General features: G+C 52.3%; 2 protein-coding genes across 3 annotated transcripts; both read right to left on the minus strand.

The window, feature by feature from the left end:
- Positions 1-271: 271 nt before the first annotated feature.
- UAP1 (UDP-N-acetylglucosamine pyrophosphorylase 1) lies at positions 272-4,560 on the minus strand (the record flags this gene model as incomplete). Its single annotated transcript, XM_079535713.1, has 10 exons — positions 272-364; positions 439-505; positions 1,844-1,891; positions 2,130-2,318; positions 2,413-2,556; positions 2,665-2,858; positions 3,180-3,352; positions 3,635-3,810; positions 3,979-4,183; positions 4,263-4,560. The coding sequence occupies 10 exons, from the start codon at positions 4,558-4,560 to the stop codon at positions 272-274; spliced, it is 1,587 nt and encodes a 528-aa protein (XP_079391839.1).
- Positions 4,561-8,701: 4,141 nt separating this feature from the next.
- Positions 8,702-18,403, minus strand: UHMK1 (U2AF homology motif kinase 1; the record flags this gene model as incomplete). Of its 2 annotated transcripts, none has more annotated exons than XM_079535332.1 (8): positions 8,702-8,848; positions 9,340-9,428; positions 10,342-10,440; positions 12,678-12,754; positions 13,608-13,702; positions 14,602-14,793; positions 17,453-17,745; positions 18,112-18,403. In XM_079535332.1, 8 exons carry the CDS (start codon positions 18,401-18,403, stop codon positions 8,702-8,704), a joined length of 1,284 nt encoding a protein of 427 aa, XP_079391458.1. The 2 variants fall into 2 exon arrangements, with proteins under 2 accessions (XP_079391458.1, XP_079391457.1); XM_079535331.1 differs by having other exon boundaries at positions 18,097-18,403.
- Positions 18,404-18,640: the final 237 nt, after the last annotated feature.

Genomic DNA, 18,640 nt, shown 5'->3' on the forward strand with positions numbered 1-18,640 from the left:
AAAATAGCCACGTTGCTTCAAGAAAAATAAAAATCCAGGGTTAACCCCAGCCCTGTACCATAAAACCCCTCTGCAGGTACACTGAGCACTGGTATGTACAGGTCTACAGGTACACACCCACAGTGCAAAGAGCAGCACCGCCTCTGTGCTTCACAGCAGGGGCATCCACCAAGTGTTTGGTTTTTAAATTAAAACATAAATAGAAGCAGACAACACGTCGGAGCCAGGCACAGCTGCAGCATGTCCAAGCACGGCCGGGTCCCAGCACTGCCTACATGCCATTGTGCACCAGCTCGTGGGTCCCGTCCTCATCGATGACCAAAGGTGCACGGAACTCCCTCTCCTTCACCAGCTCCTCCAGACCCTAGTGGAGCAGAAAGCAACCTGTTAGGCAGGGGGAGGAGGGTGGGCACTGCCCCACGGCAGAGCCATACTTACCTCTCCACCATAGGAGACAAGGGGGGAGATCTCACACTGGATGGGCACGTCGCTGGCGTCCTTCAGACTGCAGAGAGAACCCATTATCAGCCCCCCACAGGCAACTGGGGGCTGGGGGCTGGTGCTGGCAGGCTGCTGGCACATGGCCCCCTGGTTAGCAAAGCACTGTGTGCTCCCCAAGTAGGCGTGAGCTGTGGTTTAGATAGGGGCAGCAGCTAGAAGAGAACTCGAGGCACAGCTTTAAGAAGAATCTCTGTGTGCACTACAGCAGCACCATGCCCCCAGCCCTCTGCCCCACTGCATCTGATGCTCCCTTTTCCTGCACCCTGCTGCCATGGGGATTGCCCCAGCCGCTGCAGGACCACCCCTGGATGCCCCTTCCTGGACAGCGACGGCACAGCGGTGCATGGGGTCCTGGTGCCTGTGTCCTCCTTTAGGTCTGACTGCTTTAATCACTAAGTAGCATTAAAAAACATTCAGTATTGAAGAAAAAAAAGCAGAACTGCCGCTATCTGCTGCTGTTATCCTACATTCTAACTGCATGATGGCATCTATAAGCCTGGCAGCACCCAGAGTTCTGAATTAGAAACCAAGAACACGAGTGCATCCATCAGAAGGCAGCAGTGCAGTGTCTATGAAGGGGATGGAACGCAAGCAGTGGGAGTGCCCTCCAACCCATTGGTGCATCCTTCTGAGATAAGCCCAGTGCCTGGAGCACAGATATCTCCGTGCCTGCAGAGCATGCTGCTATTAGAGCAATAATTTTAACACCTCTCTATGCTTCCCATGTTTGTAAATCATAGAATGGTCTGGGTTGAAAAGGACCACAATGATCATCTAGTTTCAACATCACTGCTACATGCAGGGTTGCCAACCACTAGACCAGGCTGCCCAGAACCACATCCAGCCTGGCCATAAATGCCTTCAGGGATGGGGCATCTACGTGTCCCTTTTGCTATCGGCTCTGCTTATGTCAGCTTGAATCCTGAGCACAACAGCTGGAGTTCTTGAGCACAGCTGGCCATCCCCACTATGGCCAACACGTACTACATCAAAGCCTGCTCAGGGTGTGCAATGCCTTTCCTTCCATTCCAGCAAGCGACCTGCTGGGTGTCGGGCAGATCTTGGGAAACATCAGTCACCTCCCATGTCCTGGGGCTGCTCCCCACCACCATGGCAGGGACCAGCTCACCACAGCAGCACAGAACCCTTCACCTTTTCCCAAAGCCTCTGCGGAAAGGAGCACCAGGAAGGAAGTGCGCCACCACTCTCCTACAGCAAGACATGCCTGCAGGCAGCATGCGCCCGAGCCCCTGTTAGTGCCCGGTCACCTCGCTCCGCCTGCAGCCCGTTAGTACCTACACCCAGCCCCGCCACCATGCAGCCCGGTGGCATGTATAGTTACTTGTCATTGACATCGGCAGGGGTGGCATCTGACCTTCCGTTTGTGATGCTACGTGGGAATAAAGAAGGGTTAAGAAGGATGGGAAAGCCAGACACCCGACTCGCTCTGCTCAGTGCCATCTCCAACCAGCGGCAGCAGTCTCTTGGCCAAGGGGTGCTGCAATCTGCCGGCGGCAGCGCTGAGTGCAGGAGAACCGGCACCAGGAAGGTTAGGGGCTGCCTGATGTCCTACAGCCAGCCCAGGGGCATGGAGGAGGCTCTGCCCTTCCAGGGAAGCAGAAGCTCACCGGGGGATGGCAGGGAGGCGTGTGCCATTCTCGTCCACGAAGTGTCCCCCTGCGTTGAGCACCCAGCGGTGGTGCAGGGACATCAGGGCGTGCCGTGCCGTGGTGGGGTTGTCCTTGCCGTTCTGGCTGTCTGCATTCTTCAGAGGAGAGAACTCATCCTCACGCAGAACCTCGTATACCACAAACTTCCTGGGGAGAAAAATAGGACACGGAGGGTCGGGTCTGCTCTTGGGGCATCCCAAGGACACATCCATACCCGTGGCCCAGGGACAGACAGCCATACTTTGAGAACTGGAAGATGTCAAAGACAAACTTCTCCATCTTGATCCCATTGGGCTTCTCAGGCTGGATCAGCTGCCCCGTTTCAATATCCATATGTGGGATCTTCTTCTCAGCAACATGGTGCTGCAGCTGCGGCTCGTAGGTGCTGCAAGGGGCCAAGAGAGTGAGCCTAAGGCAGGCACAGGGACACCACGCCGGCCACGGCTCATCTCATCTGGAGGACCGGGTCCAAAATATGAAGCTGAGCCCGTACTTGACAACATCTTTCAGGAAGGAGGTGGTGAAGTAGTGGTTGGCGATGTTGCCGGCATTGAAAAGCAGCCGCCCATCTGGGCCCCGCTTCTGCGCGGTGTCCAGGGAGATTTCACTGTATTCCACCACCTGGTAGACACCATTCACACGGCACACCACGCCGACTGGCTCCGTGGGGTTGGTCTTCTCCACCACCTGCCCGGAGAAGGGCATCCGGGTTTACTTTCTCCTCCTGCCAGCCAGAGGGAGGGACCGCTTTCCCTTCCCAGCTCCAACAGCACCAAGGTCAGTGAGATCTACTGTCTGTTTGCCAGAGCCGAGCCCAAAGCAAACACAAATGCTCAGCACCTTTTGCTGTTAATCCAGCCTTTGAGCAAAGCTTTGGGTGTGCAACATCCCGCAGCTGACACGTGGAGCTGTGCTCGGTGTTAGCTGCACCCACTGCATGTGTGTCCAGGCTGTCATAGCTGGAACGGGGCTGGGGAAGCCAGGGTAAGGGCAGCCTGAGAACCATACCTTAGCCCCGCAGTCCGCTCCCTTCTCCAGGCAGAACCCGATGAACCTGGGATCAGCCACCTTCACCAGTATGTTGTCCACACAGTAGACATGGACGCTCTGCACACCCCTCTGCTCCATGTCATCCACGATGCCGTGCACCCCCAGTGCCCGGTACAGACCCCCATTGCCATCTGGGGTGGGGAAGGAGCATTGGGCACAGCCATTTTGGGCCCTCCTCCTCGGCATGGCCAAGAAGGGGGCTCAGAGGCTCCCCAGCCCCGTTACACCCCACCCCAGCCCTGCTGCCAAGCCGGCACCTCCCAGCCTGTGTCATTCACACACGTCACGGCACAGCCACCGCCTGCTCCCATGGGAGGGGCTGGGCTGGCTGACGGTGGGGAGCCCGGCTGGGGGAGTGGGGGACAGGCCGGGGTGCAGCACTGAACCCCTTGCACCTGCTGCCAGCCACGGACCTGGCGCCATGGCGACCTTGCCCTTCTCCTCCAGCAGGATCTTCCCATCGAAGCCCAGAGCGGGCAGCATGCCCTGCTGGAAGAAGATGACGTTCTCCTTCTTCAGGCCAAAGTAGCGATGCTTCTGGAAGAACTCCTTGGTAGACTCCATGGTCCGCCCGCTCGTCATGATGTACCTGTGGGGGAACATGGGGTCTGGCATCCTCACTCCACGAGGGACTTACAGAGCCAAGCCAACAGCGGGCATCACCCACAATATGCCAGCCTGGAGGGAAGCGTCAGCCCAGGGAACGCACCGACCCACACGGGAGCACACCGGCCCACGGCAGCCCCGGATCGCTCACCAGGGGATGCTGCACGTCGTGCCGTGCCGCTCCTCCGCGAGCTGCTGCAGCCGCCGCAGGCGCTGGGCCTGCAGGTGGAAGAGGCTCTTTCGGGAGGGCAGCCCCACGTCGCACATGCCCTTAGGGTAGGGGACGCCCAGACGGGTGCCCTGCCCTCCGGCCAGCAGCAGCGCGCCCACTCGCCCCGCCGCGATCTCCGCCAGCCCTGCGCACGGGAGGGATGGGATACGCGTGGGGCTCCGCACACCGGCCCCGCTCCGCGCCCCGTCGCTCCCCGCACCTACCGCGGCTCTCCCAGCCCGGCAGCAGGCAGCGGTCGCGGGAGGCGCTGCCCAGCACGTCCCGCGGTACCGGCTCCAGCCGCGCGTCCGGCCTCGCCGCCACCGTTCCGCCGGCGCCGCCGCCCCGCGCCCGGCGGAAGAAGCGGTTGATCTCGGCCACGTCCATGGCGCTCAGCTCGGCCGCCAGCGCCCGGCGCTCCGCCGCGCCCAGCTCCGGCCAGAAGCGCAGCACGTGGTCCTGCCCGCCCGCCGCCAGCCGCCGCCGCAGCCCCTCCACGACCCCCTCGCCCGCCGCCTCCATCCCTCCGCGCGGCGCCGCCGCTGCCGGCCGCCCCTTTTATAGCCTCCGCCGCCGCGCAGCCAATGGCGGGCGGAGGCGGAACCGCCCCGCGCGTCCTCACTGGCCCGCCCTCCTCGTGACGCCGCCAATCGGAGCCGGGGTCACGCGCAGCCCCCCGAACCTCGGCCAATGAGAGCAGCGATAGAGGGGTGGGGGGCGGGAGCGACGGGCCGCCATGGCAACGGGCGCCACGTCGGCGGAGCGTGCGGGCCCAGCGGGAAGAAAGCCGCGCGGCCCCGGGAGGGCGGGCCGCTCCGAGCGCACGGAGACCCAGTGCGGCCCCTCTCCCCAGCGGAAAGCGGGGCCGTCCCGCAGGCAGCCGGCCTCACCGGCCGCGGTCACAGCAGCTCGTGGTGCCACGCGCGTCATTTCGCAGGGGCCGCGCCCCCTCCCCGAGGAGCCGCCGTGAGGACGGGGCGGTTGCGCAACGCGGCCTGGCCCTCAGCCCCCGCTTACGGGCAGCCGTGAGGCACCGCTCCCGCAGGGAGCCGCAAATCCGGCGCGGTCCCGCCGCCTCCCGGCCCCGCCACGTGGATGACGCGCGAATGAAGCTGGCTGCACGCTACCGTGTCTCCAAGCGTCATTTATTGATCATCGGGGAGGGAACGAGCACACGGCCGCTCAGCGTGACGGGGTACGACGGCTCACACCTAACCCGGATGGAGAGCGAGGTCACGGATCCGGAGAGGGGGAGGAGGGGCTGCGCCGAGTGCTCGAGGAGGACGAGCCAAGGTGTGCCGTGCCGGCACCGTGCCGAGAGAGCAGCGGGGATGGAGCTGGAAATGAAGATGGGATCTGGCCGTGCCTCAAGCAGTGACCCAGAGTTACTCTCCCTGGATGTAATAAAGAGCTGGAAGCGCAAAGAACTTTATCTCTCACCCTGCTCGCACACATGCACGCACACAGCAGCTGAAACTGGCTGCTGGATTTCATTCCATCTTCGGCCCTCAGTTTTAACAGCCAGGAAAAGCCCTGCACAGGGACACCGCTCACAGCTGTGCTGTCTCCAGAGACTTCACCTTTCATCCTTTTCCCTGAAGCAGATTTCTCCCCAGATGATACCTTCTCCCAGCCACAATTTCCTCTCCAGACGCTGCAAGGGCTCCACAGCCTGCACTGGGAACATGACCACAGTGACAGCTGCAGCACCAGGGAAAGACCCAGCACTGTTGTGGGGAAGGACAGCTCATAGGAGGAAGCTCTACCTGCAGCACAGACCAAGAAACCTGCAAGCACCTGGGGGAAAACCTCAACACCTCATCCCTTCAGCAAGTAGTACTGTGAGACAAGGAGAGCCATGCCCATCCACAGCCAAACAGTCACTTTAGATCGAACCGTCACGCACACTCAGGTACAATCTAGAGTTAAGGAACACAGGCTTTAGCAGGGCTGGAACTTATGCCAAACCACCAAGAGCTCACTGAGATACCAGGGTGAGTTTCAGAGCCTTCTTCTATCAAGCTGCAGGCAGATGGTGACAGATAATGCTAAAATGCTTCTGTTCTGAGGAATTTCTACACCTCCCTGCAGCCTGCAGGGAAAAGTCAGGGACTGGACCCAGTGACAGAGATCAGCATCTTCAACTCCAGCCAGCAGGGAAAAAAACAAAAAAAAACCAACAGCCTTAGGTTTTTTGCTCGAATCAGCACTCAAGCCTGGTCTCATTGAGTGAGAAAATGTGTCGGCAGGAGTTTGCATCTTCAGATGTATGTAGTTCCTGGCACAGCTCTCACCTTTAACCAAAAATTCAAAGCCAACTGCCTGAAAAGGAGATAAGCTTGAAAGAGAGCAGAGCAGCTCCCAGCACTGGAGAGATGCACAGGTCCCACCATCGCTGAGAGCCTTCCATGCTACCATGGCTGACACTTAGCTGGGCAGATCCCTCAGCCCTGCCTCTGCCAGCTGAGGCACAACACAGCCAGCTCTGTGCTGCTGACATAATGGCACTGAACCTGGGAATTCCTGGGCCAAAGTGCCGGTACCAATGGCCAAGCCTGCCAGAGACAGCAAAAACTCAGATCTGAGGAGGTCAGTTACTACCTAGCAACATTTAGAGCACTTGATACAAATTAAACACTGCTCTTCACATAGGAAAAAACCCTAATCCAACCATCGTCTGGATCCTCCCAGACAATAAAGCTGCTTCACTGCAAGGACAGTTGAATTAAAAGCAATGAATCACACACCCCATCTAAGCAAAGCTGCTTTACAGCTACGTACACCAAAGTAGTATAATTCTGGGTACAGTCTGATCAGCAAATCATACCTTAAAACACACCGTGGGATTTTTATTCCTGGAAAATCTACCACCTCAAAGGCTACAGAAAATTCAGAGATTGGTCCTTTCTGCGTAAGTTTGGCAAGGGCTGTAGTAGACAGGCCTCCACGCCAGCACAGAGACTAGTGAAACGCTACAGATGTTGGTTCTTCCAACACACTGCACACATGCACACACAGGGCAAAAATCAGGAGGACCATTTAAGTGCAGGATTCCAGCAAGTCCAGCATCAGCAAGATGCAAGAAGTAAACTGCAAGGAAGTAAACTGCAAGGTAATTCAGGTATTATTAACTGTCAGAGACAGTTTTGGGCAGCTGCCTTCAAGTATTCCAGCTGGAGAAAAGAATTCAGGAGGGTTTGTGATAGGAGGGCTCTCCTCATCACTAACCTGGTACCAGGGCTGCATGCTGGAATATGCTATTCCCCTCTGTGCAGGGCTGTCTGTCCCTGCACACAGACATGGGTCTGTGTGCCCCTGAGAAGCAACCATCTGGCTGCTCCATGCTAGCAGCTGCTCTAGGGATCTTTTGCCTGTGCATTAAAGCCACATGAGCAGAGAGGGGAGTGGTGATGCTGCTCACCCAGGTTCTTTCTCCAGAAGCCTGTGGCTGTTGTCCCTGACACTGGGAAAGACATCAATCTGGCCAGTTAAGTCATTACTGACCAAGCCCTTTCCAAACAGGATCTCAGATTGCCTCAGGCCCTTTGTGCAACCTATTAAGGACCAAAAGTGTCAGTGCTTCTAATCTACAACAAGTCTAGTGGGTTAATGCAAAAACAAAATGCACAACACAGAAAAGCCAAGCGTGGAACCTACAACAGACAAATACATTATTTCTTGTAAGACTCTCAGGCAGAAGTCCTGCAGACACACAAAGAATACTGCACACCCCTTTCCAAAAGCATCACCTGAAGACACTTGCATATTACAGATGATTTGGCATCAGAGCTCAGAGCGTCAGTGCCAGCACAGGGTGCACGCTAGAAAGATGACTCCATGTGACAGTTTTCACATCACCTCAGGCTACAAAGTGCTTACAGGTTGTGTTGGGACTGAGGCTGGCACTGCTCTGACGACATTTAACCACACCCAGTCAGTCCCTGCCTATCCCACACACACAAGCAAGTTCAGCTCAGCCATCCCTCGCTCCCCGAGCCCAGCATGCCATCTGTGCCAGGTGAGACATGCGGCTCTTCTCAGATCACCAGTCAGTGACAGGGTAGCACTGCAGGCTCAGCAGGTACCATTTTCATGCTTCCTTCCTTTTGCTCTAAGGGAAGTGGAGACTCAAAGTCTTCCCAATACAATCTTGAGAGGATAAGAATGGTGCTTCTGCTCGATTCACCACAAACAGCAAAGGCAGGGAAGCCTTCTTCCTCCCCATTAGAGGAGAGCACAGGAATCATAGGAAAGCTTAATAAAGAAATCCTCTCTGCAGAGCAAAACCAGGCTAAGGCCAGGACATTCAGTGGTCTCACTTCCATCATTTGAAAGTGCTTGCAGAGACCTGCTCTGCCTGCAAGGCTCCCACAGCCACCTTCCAGTCACCAGAGTGCCCGCAGGAGCAGGCAAAGCCAAACATCCAATGTAAACAAGCAAGCACTACACACACATACACACACACACAAGCACACGCTTAAAGCCATCCAGGCCTCCTCTGCACATCACAAAGCAGCAGTAAAGGTTTCAAAGCCCGTTTCAGTCCTTTGCATCTCTCCTTTACAGATGACTCAGAAGCAGGGCTAGGAAGCTCTTTTGTACATTCAACTGTAAAATACGTGAGGAAGAGGAGTGAGACAACTCTCCTGATTGTTGCTACTGCCTACAGCAAGTTTTGGTACAGATATCCTCTCTTATAGGCACTCAGTGGGTAAAACGTAGCCACAACAAACTTGCCATCAAAAATCTTTCCAGTCAGCATTTTTTGGGCAGCTTTGGAATCACCAGCATTTGCATATTCAACAAAGACCTGAAAAAGAGAGAGGAAAAGTAATGCCCCTGGGGCACCATGCCACCTGCCCCCCTCCCAACTCTGCAACTGAGAAAACAGTCTCTAAGCAAATTTTTCCCCCTCCATCTGTGGAGGAATCCAGGGCAGTGGAGCTAAAAAGGAAGAAGATGCACCTCTGAGCTGCAATTTCAATTCTCACTCCTCATTTCTGCAGACAGTGTGTTTTGTAAGGTGGGAGAAATTATGGTAATGCTCTGCATCCTCAACACTTCTTCTCCTACGCATTGGTTTCTCCCATTCTCTCCCATTTTCCAGACCCTCTTCTAAAGCTGTTTTTGGGGTCCTCTCAGGTTAGGGAACTCTGCATATCTGGGAAGGAACGTGTGCTGTCCTTCAAGACAACCAGTTATTTTTAGCACTGTTGCCAGTCAGGAGCTGAGAAAGCAGTCCTGCAGCACTCAGAGTGACCATGAGAATGAACGCACAGCCTCTTCCCTCCGTTCACTTACTTGGCCTTTACCAGGATTTTCCTTTGGAATAAGCAAGGAAACCACTGGTCCATATTTCTGACACTCCTCCCTTATGTCTTCCAGGATATCTGAAAAGGAAAGAGCTGGCTGTCTTTCACTTTGCAAACTAGAGTGTGCTAAGAAACAACCAAAGGCTAAATGAAAACATCCAGAACTTCCAGTCAACACAATCTTTCCCTCTCCAATTTAAAATCAATGATCAAGAATTCCCACCGCAGAAATTGATACTGCTCAACAGCCACATGTAACAAGAGAGTGTCTGAACTGAGCCCCAGTCACAGACGTGCAGGCAGGGAATCCTTGAGAACAGATAGTACTTCTCCTTGCACGTGAAGCCTGGCCTTCCAGTAGCTAAATCGTTCAGGATTTGTGACTTATTTTTGGTTATGGCACTTGGAGGAAGGGATCTAAAGTAGCTGCTACAAAGCAGTCTTTGTGTGAGCGGAACACAGCCTTTTAAATTTCTATCCCCTGAGATCTCTAGCTTGTGCCCACTCACTGGGATTGGAAAGCAAGCAGAAAAGTAAATTCCACAAGCATGCCTTGTTACCTATCAAGTATAGCTTTGTTACAGTTTAAGAACTCAATTTATTTCAGTTCTCTTATGAGATCTTGGATAAGTCAACCAGTAAACTATTGAGGATTCTGCTCCTGGGCTCCACAGAGTCCTGTGCACGTTCTGCAGAAGCTCAGAGCCACAAACACATTACAGGTTCTGTAAGCACTTCAACAGATAGGAAATTTTTTTTATATCTGGGATTCTTTAAGAATTCCCTATAAGCTCTGCATTCTGGCTCAATCTTTCAGTCTTAGCCTACTTTTTGTTGGCACGGCTGACCCTTTTGGTATCAGAGCTCAGCTGAGAAGCTCGTTATTCTTGTGCCTGTTAATTGCTCCTCTGTTTGCTCTCTCATCACCAAATCCAAACAAAACAGTTAAGAGGACACTGCTATGTGGGAAATGCAGAGCACACATACCAACCTTCATATTCTTCTTCACTCTGCAGAGAAGCATCGCTTAGAACATTCAGCAGCCTCAGCACAGGTGTGGGGAGCATCACCAAATCTTCGATATGGGGAGCTGTTTGACACCACAGAGTTAGAGAAAACAAAAGAAATCAAAGGAGCACAAAGACAAAGCTGATTCAACATGCACTCCTGTCATACACAAGAACTCGCTGCTCTTTGCAATACAGCTTTGCTTCAATCTATTATTACCTTACACAGACAATATATTTTCCCCGTTTCTAACATATCTGCCTGTGCACAGATAGATTCTCCCAAAGGATTCAGTACAGTCTGCAATTATACTGAGGCTAGCACTTGAAACTGCTTTTGAAATTACCAAGCTAACAGCAATTAAGACTAGCATTGTGCCTGCTTAGCTCAGATTTAGAACTTGATGAGACTCAAGGGCTATGATAGTTGAGCAAACTACCCCTTATATACAGCAATGAGAGAAGATGAAAGAACTATTCTGCAACCTGCTCCTCCTGTTACTGGTACCAGACAAGCTAGAAACAAGCCAGACAGCTTGTATAACTTCAGTTCTTAAGCTATGCTAAGGCACAAGGCTCAGCTGATTCTACACTATATTCAAGTTCTTCCCTTAACATCTTCAAAATCCAAATGCAACATGTTGTTTTGAAGACCTACACATGATCTTGCAGCAGAAAAAGGGAAAATGATCAAGCAGTGCTAACAAGTTCAGGCCGCATAATGAAGGTGAGATCCTGTGAACAACTTTACAGGAGCAGAAATCAAGAGAAGGGAGACAAACAAACACCTACAACTCAGAGCCACCTGACAAATGCATTTCTTGCAATACTTTTCTGTCCTAGGGTGTACTTTTTGCCTAGCAGCAATGCTCCTGTTCAGCCCCAGATTATACCAACCACACTGACAACACAGCATGCTGCAGTCTACAAGCAATTCAGGAAAGAAGCTGAGGGATTGGGAAGTAAAGACTTGGCTGTAAATGACAAGGAAAGCCATTCTCAGCTGTCTTTGCTCTAAACAGAACAGCTGTGTCCAAGTGAAAGGTAACAACGGATCATATTCTGCCTTCGTAGGAAAGCAACTGTAAATGCTTCTTTGTGCAGACATGCTTACGTATAACCTGGGCAAAGAAGACAACCAGCAACTAAGAAAAATTGAAGCTGTTGTATAATCTTGTAGCACTAACCACAGAAGCACCTTCCCAGTACAAACAGGTACAGTTTAAGGCCTGTGTGTTCAAAATGAGACCCGAAAGCGGTGCCAATATACTATTCCCTCTGCTCTAAAGCAAGTCTGGCAGAAAGGTTCAACTCCTTTTATGGAAGGTGGCTTTGATTACAACAGCCACAGTTTCTGAAATGCAAGAGAAGTTTTAAAACAGGAATGAGTTTGTTACTTTTGCTCAATATGCAGAGACCCCAACATCTAAACGCAACCTCAGAAGATGCAATATTTAACAGCTTTCACTGCAAGCAACAGCAAGTAGCTTAGGAAAAGTAGGGCTCAGATTCAAGGGAAAATGCTAGCCCATCAAGAAGCTGGATGCACTGATTTATGCTGCAGAAAAGATGGACGTGGAGCTTTTCACCAGTGCTCCTGAGAGCAGGGAAGCTCTGAACAGTGCTACCGTATTGCTTTTGGAACATGAAATGCAGAGGGGTATAAGCCTGAACAGGACTGTCACAGCCCATCTTTTGCTGACAGCCCGCAATCCACACAGGGAGGGTCCTGGGGATACACCACCTTTTTTCTCTATTGAAGAGAAATCTCCAGATCAAAGAGAAGTGGCATCTGTCTGACCTGCCACATGGACACCACAAGAGGCAGGCCCTGACTTGCTCCCTGCTTTCCAGGCCCAAGATGGGCTCCAGCACTGTGAAAACACACTGGGACTGCTCAGCCTGCAAAGAGGAGGCAGCAGCAGATGCGACCACCAGCTATTGCTCATATTCCTGGCTTCTGACCTGGGAATCTGTTAGCATAGTAAAATCCATCCACCTACCATAAATAGCATCGCACTCTTCAAAAGCACCTTAATGGTCATAATTCCAGTTAAGTACATTGGTTATTTCTGTCCCCTTGGTTGAATAAGGCTGTGAGTGCATTCTCAGTCAGTTAAACCTGAGCAGAATTTACTGGGAAGGAAAAGTGACAGCCCACACATCCACTGGGACAGAGCAGTGCTGAGAGCAAGGACAGCACTCGACCTGCGTGCTGCAGTACCAGAGGTCTGACAAGTGCCACAAAACCAGCAGCAATGAGGACAAGACAGGAAACAAATGCACAACCATGTGAGCAAAGACAACATGCACAGCTTACCAAAGGGAATGCTGAAGAATGGGCTGCACAAAGCCTTTTCAGCAGAGGCTCGCTTGCCTTGGTCACAATGAAGCATGCTGGAAGAGAAAAGACATCCTTATGCTCTTGCATTCAACATTCTTTCATCAACAAATTCAATTTGGGCTAGAAGGCAGTACTGAGGAATATCCTATCTTTAGGGCACTTATGGTACAAAAAGAACAGTCAAGAGCACGTCTTCCAATTCACAGCTTAATCACACCAGAAGGATTCCTTGAGAGCATCTGCAAAGCATAATACAAGAGGTGTTGCTCTGAGATGCATTTCAACACCAAGTTAAGGGAGTTTCTCACTTACAGGTTTACAATGAACACTATATGTACCAGCTTCGCCTCTCCAAGCTATTCCACCCTTGTCTCAGACATACATACATCTACAGTCACACAAAAATGACTGCATTCCAAGGAGCACCCACATCTTGTCACAAATGGGATTCAAAGCAGCTAATAACCCAGGGCTTGCCTCAGAGCATCCCCAACTGAACTTGAGAAGTGGCTCTCTGCCAAGTTGTGGCTTCATACACTCTGCAGCTTCAAAGAAATGTCAGAAGTCAGGAAGATCTCTTCTGCAGACCTCTCAGCACAGAGTTGCACAAATACATTTGAATCCTGTCTGCCCCTTTTTTGTTTCTGACAGTAGTCCCCCTAAAGCAGCAAAGTTTTCACTGCATTGTTACTTTTCCAGTTTTATCCAAATACAGACTCACTGGTGTGAAGTGTGAAGTGCTGACACAGATAATGCTTGCACTTGTTACTAGCACAGTGACAAGGGCATTTAATAAAAAAAAAAAAAAAAAAGTGGTGGGAGTAGGCTTTAAGTTGCCAAGAGCGAGGCACAAGACTTCACAGGGCACATCTTTAAGCAACATTTCATAAAATGCAGTAAAGGTACCTTTTAATAAGGTCTCTGAGGTGATAAGCTGGAATGGCTGAATTAACCACCCCTTCACTGGCAAAAATGCGATCAATGATGGCAGAACTGTTTGTCTGAAAAGAAGCAGCAGCAGTCATTAGGGATGAAAGCAAATAACAGTGCAAAGCTTGAAATAACCTAGGTTCTGGGAGAGGTGGGTTAAGCATCATTTTCTGAACTGGATGCAGAGGGCTCCGACACTCTGGTGTTACACTAGAGATCCCTGATGCTGCAGGCTCACCTGAGATTGAGTCATTTGCCCATGTGAAAGCTGGAAAGCGTCATGTGTACACAGATTTGTTCTCACTGAGAACCTTATGATGTTGAAAGGATACTGTTACTGGGAAGGGAAGCAGGAAACAAAGTTATTTCACAGAAAGGAGAGGAGAGAATCCGGCTCAAGGCTCATAATTCAGAGCCTTCCTCTTGTTTTCTCAGGATAAAGACGTAGGAGAAAAAAAATCCCAAGTTAGAGCTAACACAGAATCACAGAAACATACAGGCTGGAAAGGACCTCTGGAGATTGCCTAGTCCAACCCTCCTGCACAAGTGGGTTCCCTACAGCAGGTTAGGCTAGAAAGGGTCCAAAGTTAGACTTTATGGTAGAAACAGCGAATAATTGTTGAGCAGCATGGTGCTGCTGAACTAGTCACCACCTAGCTATTTCATTCTTCCATCTGTGCAACACTACAGTCAGAAAAACTCACCTCACAGCTCGTGAGGAGAGACAGGCTCCAGAAACAGAGTCCTGGAGCTGTGCAACTTCAGTAGGCTGAACACAGACAGTGTTCAGACACAGTCCTACAGAGCCCAGAGGTCTTTAAGGCTTTGAAACCTTAATTCCCAGGTCAATAGGATTACAGAAACATCAAGGAAATACTTTCTAGTTGCCAGGTGCTACCTTACAAATCCAAGGTACAAATAAGCAGGAGGAGAACTCGTTTGGTGTAAGCCAGCAGCAGTTCTTGCTCACCTTCCATTCCTGAGATTGGACTGTATGTTTCAGTTTCATTCCTGAGAACATTTCCAGTAAAACGATTCCCAGACTCCACAGATCCACAGCAGAGGTACACTCCGTCTCACTCTGGAGCCCTGCCTGTGCTAGGCAGTTCTGCAGTTCTGCCTCTGGAGCCCGATACCCGTCTGTTTGAATATATTTCACATCCTACAGAAGACCAAGCAAACACACGAAGTTAATTTCACAGATACAAGTGCTCTACTCTCAAATGAGTTTACAGATGTGTCACCAAAATACTGTTGCTAAATTTACTGAAAGCATAGTACAGTCAGTACTGTGTGGTCAGAAGGCAGCTCAACTTGCTGCACTGCTGTGTTGATGATGGGAAAAAGAAAACAAAACAATAAGACTACCTGGAAGAGAAAACACCCCCCAGCAACACAGCAGTCATCCCACTAACACCTGAGCTCTCTGAATTACAGCACTGCTGGGAGAAAGAACCTGGATGTCACATTGCATGTACAGAGGACATTGGAAGTTTCAGAATAAGGGTGGATGGAACACCAAAATGTGCTCCATGTACCAGAGCACAAACAGCTCAGTCTGAACAGTGAGGATCAGTAACAGCCTTCATTATTTAAGCATTGATGATCTCCAGAACAAAATATTAGAAGAATGAAGCAGGCATTTAACACCCAGACAAGGAATTATCAAAGCTGCTTCCCACGCACCTCTTCCTTCTCTCCCCTTGCAGTCAGAAGTGCTGCAGCAATCAATACTTGCTCAGCTGCTGTGGCTGGCAGAGGGAAATACCCACACACTGCCTAGTTAAAACAAGACAATGACAGAATCATACGAGGGCTGTTGTGAGGGTTGAGGGGCAGCTCTGAAAGTTTCCCATCCAAGCTCCTACCCACAGCCAACACTACATCAGACAGACATGGCTTTGTCTAGTCATCCTCTGTCCAGTATCTGTTCAATAATACACTGATGTAACTCAAGGAACAACAGAAGAATATGAGACTACTTCCTGGACAAGGCACAAGACTGGGAATTCTTACATAGGGGATATATTAAAACCAAAACAACCTGCTTCTCCAATTGAAAATAAAGTCTACGAAGGGCATTTATAAGCAACAGAGCTCAGCAGCATTTCATGAACCAAAAAAGATAAACTGCACAGTAGGGTACCCCTCTCTGATCAACAAAGAACAGAACCTCTAGCAAGGTGAAAGCAGCAGTTCAGCAGCCCCACTAAAGGACGTTTCAAGATGCAGAGAACACAGTGGTCATTGCCACTGGCAAAAATAGAGAGATGGAATTTCACTCCTACCATGTGAAATATGTTGAGAGATTTACGTGGTTGAGACCTTGCTCTGTGTACAGCCATTCCCTGTTAAACAGTAACTGTAGAAAAATTACGTAAGGATAATGCTGGCAGAGCTGTCAGAAGTGTGAGGAACATGGTCTTGACTAAGATAAGAAATTCACACATATATTCTGCTGAGAAGGGGCAGAGAATGGAGGCTGACATCCAGTACATATTCAAAGCAGGGTCAGATGGTTCATCCCAACAGCCAGAGTAATTACGAGAATCAGAGAAAGAAATTCAGCCCAAAGAGAGCAGATTGGAAGGAATGGTGGAAGCAAATAAAACACGGTCAACTATTAAGATGCAACTCACTGAGCAAGCAGCAAAACACAGACCTGAAGGAAAAAAAATATATCTGCATCAGACACAGGACACCAGAAGAGTGGTTTCTGCTGATAGCGACAGATTACCAGCACGAAACGGTGTTCAGCCAAGAATGTGGGAAAACCAAACACAACAAGGAGAAGCTGCTAAGCACACACATTCAAATCAGCCGTACCAAAGAATTCAGACAGGTCGCCCACGCAGTTCTCAGATATTCACAGATCAGTGAGCCTAACTGTCAATACTGGGTAGACCAGTCAAAGAAATATGCGAATGTATGATCTCTGACATGCTCTGAGGGCGAGGAAAGGGACAAGGCAGGATGCGTGTAAAGAAGAGTCACAGCTCACTCACCACCTACCACCCTGTGACTAAAGGCTCATTTGTTAAGAGGCTATCTGATGAGAATTCAGATCAGATTCCTGATACCCCTCAGAGACGGTTACCAGGAGAGATGAAAGGCAGTTCCATCGAGCCAACTGCAGAACCTCCTGAGGCTATCTGCAGAAAGTCAAGCAGTCCATGCTTTAAAAGGAGGCCACAGAAGAGAACAAAAGGGGCAAAAACAAATTTACAAAAACAACCCGTCACCAAAACAAACAAGTGACAGTGAGGGAAGGAAAGTAGCACAAAGCAGGCACAGACCTGACCATGTTGGAAAGAACAAACGCCACCTAGCCACGGCCAGGGCTTTGGTCAGCACAATGACGTGGGAAAGAAGCATCCAGGATAATAGAAAGGGAAGCTGCTGAAGATAAGATGAAAGTAAAGACAAGAGCAAGGACGCTGCTAGGGATGATGCAACTGGCTGACAGCAAAGCCTGGATTACTACTACATGCGATACGAGATGATAAAAGGAGATCTGACAGAGCTAGCTGCTCCCACCAGTCTGACCACGTAAAAAACAGCAAACTTTCCAGGAAGCTGTATCATTAACTCTGGAATCCACAACTGTGCGTAGACACTGACGCTAACCAGAGACATGCACAGGGAATGGGATCACAGCTTCTGTTTCCTGACCCAGCTAACAGTTCAGCCTTCCAGGAAACCCTCAGCACCAGCCCATTCTGACCATGCTACCTCCCCTCCTACACCCAGCAGCTGAAAGCAGCACAGATCTGCACAGCTCAAGACAGAGCGACTGCTTTTGAGAGCAGAGCATTCCAAACCTGATTCCCCTCTTTGAAGCTAAGTCCAAAGTCGATGAGCTTAAAGCACTCCTCCTCCGCGCTCCACAGGATGTTGCGTGGCTTGAGGTCTGCGTGCACGTAGCCTTTGTGGTGCAAGAAGGCCAGGGCTTCCAGGACATCGCGGGCGCAGTGCTGGATCATCCACATGGAGCAGCCCTGGTTGCTGGAGTGCAGCAGCAGCTCGGACACGCTGATGTCCAGCAGCTCCAGCAGCAGGCAGCGGGACGGGCCGTTGGCCGAGTAGTGGTTGGTGAACACGCCGTACAGAGTCACTGCAGCGAGACAGGTCGTAAACCTCGGTCAGGAGCAACCACACAGCGATGGCGCTCTTCCCTATCGCTGCCCACCGAGCCGCGGTAGGCAGCGCCGTACGACACCTAGAGAACGGAGCCCAGGAGAAACCCACCCACAGCCCCCCCGCGTGTGGCGCAGCCGACAGGGGCAGCCCTGCCAGCGAGGGCGATACCTTCTGCCCCGGCGGCCTAGGGAGCCTCCAGGAAGAAGGCCGCCGTCAGGGGATCCCATCCCAGGCCGCCCCCCGTGCCCACCCTGCAGCCACAGCCCCCGTGGGGCCGAAGCCTCGTATCCCCAGAGCGCCCTAGGAGCGGGGGGGGGGGGGAGGGAAGGGCGGCCGTTACCGATGTTGCGGTGCCCGCGGAGTTGCTCGAGCGCGGCGCGCTCCTTGCGGAAGCCGTACTCGGCGCAGTCGGCGGCGGGCGGGCGGGCGCCGGGGCGGCGCGCGGGGCCGGGCCGGGCCGGGGGCGGCACGAACTCCTTAACGGCGCCGGGAGGGGCCCGCGAGTCCCCGCAGCAGCGCACCCGGTACACGGAGGCCGAGGAGCCGCTGCCCAGCGGCGCCTGCACTTCCCACAGCCGGCCCAGCGCCTCCAGCAGCAGCGGCGGCGCCGCGCCCCACACGCACCCCGACATGGCGCCGCCCGCTCACATCGCCCCGCCGCTACCGCTGTTACCGCCGCCTCGCCGCGCCGACGCCCGCCCCGCGCCCGCACCCCGGCCCGGCCGACGCCGCTCTGCGGCCGCCATGACACCGGAAGTGGGGTGGGGAGAGGCGGGGCATCGCACCCCCAGGCCGCGCCCACTCACCCCGCCCCGCTTTCCTGGCCCCGCCCCGCCCCGTTTGCGCGGGCGCTCCGCGTGTCGGTGGGT

This window comes from Tetrao urogallus (assembly GCF_951394365.1).
Source record: "Tetrao urogallus genome assembly, chromosome: 5".
NCBI classification, from domain to species: Eukaryota; Metazoa; Chordata; class Aves; order Galliformes; family Phasianidae; genus Tetrao; species Tetrao urogallus.